The 7,021-nt window shown below is 58.5% G+C and overlaps 1 protein-coding gene across 5 annotated transcripts in view; it reads right to left on the bottom strand.

The window, feature by feature from the left end:
- Positions 1 to 2,967, bottom strand: part of znf638 (zinc finger protein 638) — a 207,623-nt gene extending 204,656 nt beyond the window's left edge. For all 5 annotated transcript variants that reach the window (XM_070866586.1, XM_070866591.1, XM_070866593.1 and 2 more), the window contains exon 1: positions 2,678 to 2,967. In XM_070866586.1, coding sequence (XP_070722687.1) covers positions 2,678 to 2,784 — 107 coding nt within the window. In that variant the 5' untranslated portion in view covers positions 2,785 to 2,967. The remainder of the gene's footprint in view (positions 1 to 2,677) is intronic.
- Positions 2,968 to 7,021: the final 4,054 nt, after the last annotated feature.

The raw sequence follows: 7,021 nt of genomic DNA, 5'->3' as shown, positions 1-7,021 counted from the left end.
GTGCACGATCCCTTTAGCGACCCATTCAAAGTTCCGCGCACGGGTGAAATTCTACATTTGAAAGCCGTTCCTGGGCTGCACAACTTAGAGGGAGCATCAACCCAAGGTGCTTCGCAGGAGCAATTTGACATCGAGCCTCTTAAGGAGACATTAGGACAGGTGACCAAAAGCTTGGACAAAGAGGTGGGTTTTAAGCAGCGTTTCGAAGGAGGAGAGAGAGGCGGAGAGGTTTAGGGAGGGAGTTCCAGAGCTTGGGGCCCAGGCAACAGAAGGCACGGCCACCGATGGTGGAGCGATTATAATCAGGGATGCTCAGGAGGGCAGAATTAGAGGAGCGCAGACATCTCGGGGGGTTGTGGGGCTGGAGGGGATTACAGAGATAAGGAGGGGCGAGGGCCATGGAAGGATTAGAAAACAAGGATGAGAATTTTAAAATCAAGACTTTGCCGGACCGGGAGCCAATGTAGGTCAGCGGGCACAGGGGTGATGGGTGAGCGGGATTTGGTGCGAGTTAGGACACGGGTCCCAGAATTTATGGAGGGTGGAAGATGGGAAGCCGACCAGGAGTGCGTTGGAATAGTCGACTCTAGAGGTAACAAAGGCATTTAGAGGAACACTCCCTCACTGTCAGAGAAACAACATTAACCCCAACACATGGACCCAAATAACACACCGTACACCAGCCCCTGACCCAGGTCCCTTTCCCCAAACCCATACCCCCCACGCCAACCCCTTTCCCCAAACCCCACCTCAGCCCCCCTCCTCAACCCCTTTCCCCAACCCCTCTCCCCAATCCCTCTCCCCGGCCCCACTCCCCCTCTCTCCCCGGCCTCTCTCCCTGACCCCTCTCTGTCCCCGGCTCCTCTCTCCGGCCTCTCCCTCTCCCCGGCCCTTCTCCCCCTCTCCCGGGCCCCTCTCCTCCTCTCTCCCCAGCCTCTCTCCCTAACCCCTCTCTGTGCCCGGCCCCTCTCCCCCCTCTCCCCGGCCCCTCTCCCCCTCTCTCTCCCCGGCCTCTCTCCCTGACCCCTCTCTGTCCCCGGCCCCTCTCCCCGGCCTCTCTCTCTCCCCGGCCCCTCTCCCCGGCTCCTCTCCCCCCTCCCTCTCCCCGGCCCCTCTCCCTCCTCTCCCCGGCCCCTCTCCCCCTCTCTCCCCAGCCTCTCTCCCTGACCCCTCTCTGTCCCCGGCCCCTCTCCCCGGCCTCGCTCTCTCCCCGGCCCCTCTCCCCCTCTCTCCCCGGCCCCTCTCCCCGGTCCCTCTCTCTCCCCGGCCCCTCTCCCCCTCTCTCCCCGGCCCCTCTCTCTCCCTGGCCCCTCTCCCCCCTCTCCCCGGCCCCTCTCCCCGGCCCCTCTCCCCCTCTCTCCCCCTCTCTCCCCAGCCTCTCTCCCTGACCCCTCTCTGTCCCCGGCCCCTCTCCCCGGCCTCTCTCCCCGGCCCCTCTCTCTCCCCGGCTCCTCTCCCCGGCCCCTCTCCCCCTCTCTCCCCGGCCCCTCTCCCCGGCCCCTCTCTCTCCCCGGCCCCTCTCCCCCTCTCTCCCCGGCCCCTCTCTCTCCCTGGCCCCTCTCCCCCCTCTCCCCGGCCCCTCTCCCCGGCCCCTCTCCCCCTCTCTCCCCCTCTCTCCCCAGCCTCTCTCCCTGACCCCTCTCTGTCCCCGGCCCCTCTCCCCGGCCTCTCTCCCCGGCCCCTCTCTCTCCCCGGCTCCTCTCCCCGGCCCCTCTCCCCCTCTCTCCCCGGCCCCTCTCCCCGGCCCCTCTCTCTCCCCGGCCCTCTCCCCCTCTCTCCCAGGCCCCTCTCTCTCCCCGGCTCCTCTCCCCGGCCCCTCTCCCCCTCTCTCCCCGGCCTCTCTCCCCGGCCCCTCTCTCTCCCCGGCTCCTCTCCCCGGCCCCTCTCCCCCTCTCTCCCCGGCCCCTCTCCCCGGCCCCTCTCCCCGGCCTCTCTCCCCCTCTCTCCCCGGCCCCTCTCCCCGGCCCCTCTCTCTCCCCGGCCCCTCTCCCCCTCTCTCCCCGGCCCCTCTCCCCCTCTCTCCCCGGCCTCTCTCCCCGGCCCCTCTCCCCGGCCCTCTCCCCGGCCCCTCTCCCCGGCCTCTCTCTCCCCGGCCCCGCTCCCCGGCCCCTCTCTCTCCCCGGCCTCTCTCTCCCCGGCCCCTCTCCCCGGCCCCTCTCTCTCCCCGGCCCCTCTCCCCCTCTCTCCCCGGCCTCTCTCCCCGGCCCCTCTCCCTCTCTCTCCCCGGCCTCTCTCTCCTCGGCCCCTCTCCCCGGCCCCTCTCTCTCCCCGGCCCCTCTCTCTCCCCGGCCTCTCTCTCCCCGGCCCCTCTCCCCGGCCCCTCTCCCCCTCTCTCCCCGGCCCCTCTCCCCGGCCCCTCTCTCTCCCCGGCCCCTCTCCCCGGCCCCTCTCCCCGGCCCCTCTCCCCGGCCTCTCTCTCCCCGGCCCCGCTCCCCGGCCTCTCTCTCCCCGGCCCCTCTCCCCGGCCCCTCTCTCTCCCCGGCTCCTCTCCCCGGCCCCTCTCCCCCTCTCTCCCCGGCCTCTCTCTCCCCGGCCCCTCTCCCCCCCTCTCCGCAGTGCCAATACCCGGCGGACACGCTGGTGTAAAAGGGTCTGGGTTGGCCCAGTAACAGGGAGGGGGTTGTGTTGGGGAGCCGAGGGGTGATCCCGGACCCTCTCCCTGCCGCCCTCACCCTACCTGTGGACAGGGTCAGCCAGTAGCACCTGGCAGTGTGCTTTCCTCAGCCCGTTGCCCCTCAGCCCAATCTCCTTGCCCTGAGACTTCCGCTTAACTTGTTCCATCATCCCAGCGGGGGAACTGGCGGGAAATCTTCATGGATGCCCGGCGATCCCCTCGCCGTTCACTGCCGGGATTCCCCTGGTAAAGTCCTGCCGATTACTACTCTGCCCGCCAACACTTCCTGAAGGCTGAAATCCCAGTGAGCCTGGAGCTGCTGAAGCCGAGAGGCGAGAGTTGGAGCGAGGCTGAATTTCTGAGGTCTGTGACATTCCAGGCAGCCAGTGAGGGGACAGGGGGAGGGGCTCTGGAAACCTACCCCAGCAGCTGCAGCGGACATCCCCCCCCGCCCCCCCGCTCTCCACCCTCCTCCCCCCGCTCCACCCTCCTCCCCCCCTGCCATCCACCAGACAACAGGTGGTCTCCCCCCTCCCTCCTCTCTAACAAACTATTGAATCTGCAGGCAGCCGACTGTGTGGGGTCTGAGTAACCACCGGACAGCTCCGGAGGGGGGCAAACTGTCTCAATATCAACAGTGTCAGCCGTGGCTCAGTGAGCAGCACCCTCGCCTCTGTGGCAAAAGGTTGTGGAAGGTTCAAATCCCACTCCACGGAACTTTGAGCACAATTAAAAACTAAAATATAGGCCGCGCTGTCGGAGGGGCCGTCTTTCGGACGAGACCGTTAAACCGAGGCCCCGTCTGCTCTCTCAGGTGGATGTAAAAGATTTCATGGCCGCTATTTCGAAGAAGAGCAGAGGGAGTTCTTCCCCTGGGGCCAATATTTATCCCTCAAAAAACAGATTATCTGGGTCATTGTCACATTGCTGTGTGTGTGGGAGCTTGCTGTGCACAAATTGGCTGCTGCGCTTCCCGCATTGCAACAGTGACTACACTTCAAGAGCACTTCATTGGCTGTAAAGCGCGCCCAGTGGTCGTGAAAGGCGCTATATGAATGCAAGTCTTTCCTTCTTTCTTTCAGTATTTGACTCACCGGAGGGGAATGGGAGGTGGGGGCACTCTGACCTGAGGGAGGTTTTGATAAGAGTAAATACAGAGAAATAGTTTCCAGTGGCAGGAGGGTCAGTAACCAGGGGACACAGGGTTAAGGTGATCATAGAATCCTAGGAATTTATGGCACAGAAGGAGGCCGTTCGGCCCATCGTGTCCACGCCGGCCGACCAAGAGCTATCCAGCCTAATCCCACTTTCCAGCTCTCGGTCCGTAGCCCTGTAGGTTACAGCACTTCAGGTGCACATCCAGGTTCTGTTTAATTGTGGTGAGGGTTTCTGCCTCTTTCAGGCAGTGAGTTCCAGACCCCCACCACCCTCTGGGTGAAGAAATTTCCCCTCAAATCCCCTCTAAACCTTCTGATTGGTAAAAGAACCAGAGGGGGAGATGAGGAGAACGCTTTTACGCAGCGAGTTGTTGTGATCTGGAATGCACTGCCTGAAAGGGCGGTGGGAGCAGGTTCAGTAGTAACTTTCAAACGGGGAAAAAAACTACAGGGCTGTGGGGAAAGGACAGGGGAGTGGGACTAAGTGGATCGCTCTGTCACAGAGCCGGCACAGGCTCGACGGGCCGAATGGCCTCCTCCTGTGTCATTCTGTGATTCCAGTGTAACAACAACTTATATGTATACGTTGTCTTTAACGTAGTAAAACATCCCAAGCCACTTCACAGGAATGTTTTCAAACAAAACCCCCTAACCTCTCCGCCTCTCTATCTCCTTCAAACCCACCTCTTTGACCGAGCGTTTGGTCATCGTCCCCAATACCTCCTTATGTGGCTGGGTGTCAAATTGTGGTTGATAGTGTTCCTGCGAAGTGGCTCGAGACGGTTACTGCGTTAAAGGCGCTATCTATATACAAGTTGTTGTTGTAGTGGTGTCCCCAGGGATCTGTACTGGGACTGCAGTTTTTCACTATATTTATCGATGATTTGAACCTCCTGCTGATCACCATCTACCGCCCTCCCTCAGCTGAGGAATCAGTGCTCCTCCATGTTGACCATCACTTGGAAGAAGCACTGAGGGTAGCAAGGGCACAGAATGCACTCTGGGTGGGGGACTTCAATGTCCATCACCAAGAGTGGCTCGGTATCATCACTACTGACCGAGCTGGCCGAGTCCTGAAGGACATAGCTGCCAGACTGGGCCTGCAGCAGGTGGTGAGAGAACCAACGCAAGGGAAAAACCTACCTGACCTCATCCTCACCAATCTACCTGTCGCAGGTGCATCTGACCATGACAGTATTGGTAGCAGTGACCACCGCACAGTCATTGTGGAGACATTGAGGACACCATCCATCGTGTTGTGTGACACTGCCACCATGTTAAATGGGATAGATTCAGAACAGATCAAGCAACTCAACACTGGGCATCCATGAGGTGCTGTGGGCCATCAGCAGCAGCAGAATTGTATCCCACCACAATCTGTAACCTCATGGCCCGGCATATCCCCCACTATTACCATCAAACCAGGGGACCACCCTGGTTCAATGAGGAGTGTAGAAGAGCATGCCAGGAGCAGCACCAGGAGAACCTAAAACTGAGATGCCAACCTGGGGAGATTGCAACACAGAACTCCATGCATGCTAAACAGCAGAAGCAGCATGCTATCGACAGAGCTAAACACTCCCACAATCAATGGATCAGAACAAAGCTTTGCAGTCCTGCCACATCCAGTGGTGAATGGTGGTAAGAAAGCAAGAAAGAAAGACTTGGATTTATATAGCGCCTGTTTCGTCCACCTGACGTCGCAAAGCACTTTACAGCCAACGAAATACTTTTGGCGTGCAGTCACTGTTGTAATGTGGGAAACGCGGCAGCCAATTTGTGCACAGCAAGCTCCCACACACAGCAATGTGATAATGACCGGATCATATGTTTTTTATTATATTGATTGAGGGATAAATATTGGCCCAGGACGCCGGGGTTAACTCCCCTGCTCTTCTTCAAAATAGTGCCATGGGATCTTTTACATCCACCTGAGAGAGAGCAGACGGGACCTCGGTTTAATTTCTCACCTCTGACAGTACAGCACTCCCTCAGCATTGCCCTGAATTTATGTGTTCAAGTTCCTGGAGTGGGACTTGAACCCACAACCTTCTGGCTTCAGAGGCAAGAGTGCTACATACTGAGCCACAGCTGATACTAAGCTGCAAACAGGAGGAGGGGACTCCATGAATATCCCCATCCTCAATGATGGCAGAGCCCAGCACGTGAGTGTAAAAGACAAGGCTGAAGTGTTTACAACCATCTTCAGCCAAAAGTGCCGAGTGGATGATCCATCTCAGCCTCCTCCTGAGGTCCCCACCATCACAGAAGCCAGTCTTCAGCCAATTCGATTCACTCCAGGTGATATTAAGAAACGGCTGAGTGCAGTGGATCCAGCAAAGGCTATGGGTCCCGACAACACCCCAGCTGTTGTGCTGAAGACTTGTGCTCCAGAACTAGCCGCGCCTCTAGCCAAGCTGTTCCAGTACAGCTACAACACTGACATCTAGCTGACAATGTGGAAAACCACCCAGGTATGTCCTGTCCACAAAAAGCAGGACAATCCAATCCGGCCAATTACCGCCCCATCAGTCTACTCTCAATCATCAGCAAAGTGATGGAAGGTGTCATCGACAGTGCTATCAAGCGGCATTTACTCACCAATAACCTGCTCACCGATGCTCAGTTTGGGTACCGCCTGGACCACTCGGCCCCAGACCTCATTACCGCCTTGATCCAAACATGGACAAAAGAGCTGAATTCCAGAGGTGAGGTAGAGTGACTGCCCTCGACATCAAGGCAACGTAACTGACCTGACAGGGGAGTAACCATGACCCCAAAGTGGTTCTCCCTGGATCAGGAAGGTGGTTCTCCTATGCTTTTTGGAAATAGGAGGTGGGTGGGGTGGCCTGACCCATCCACCTCCACGGAGGTGTGTGGGGGGCCTGACCCATCCACCTCCATGGCATGAACCTGGTATTGCAGTACTTCCAGGAACGGTGCAGTGGCTCTAGGCCTTTTGGCTAAGAGCATTGGCGCAGAGTGATCCTTGACGTGTGCAAGGTGACCTCTGGCGTTTGTGATTTGACAAAGAATTGGAAAGATTGGCTACGAATTTAAAAAAAAATAAATAAAAATAAATAAATAAATAAATGCCGGCCTTGCCGGCGACGCCCACATCTCAGGAACTAATAAAAAAAAACAAATCCAAAGATTCACAACCTTCTCAGTGAAGACATTTCTCCTCATCTCAGTCGTAAATGGCCGACCCCTTATCCTGAGACTGACCCTGGTTCTTGACTCTCCAGCC

Source organism: Pristiophorus japonicus, chromosome 2 (genome assembly GCF_044704955.1).
Source record: "Pristiophorus japonicus isolate sPriJap1 chromosome 2, sPriJap1.hap1, whole genome shotgun sequence".
NCBI lineage: Eukaryota > Metazoa > Chordata > Chondrichthyes > Pristiophoridae > Pristiophorus > Pristiophorus japonicus.
Note: the sequence above shows the minus strand (reverse complement) of the source record. Positions and strands in the feature narration are given on the sequence as shown.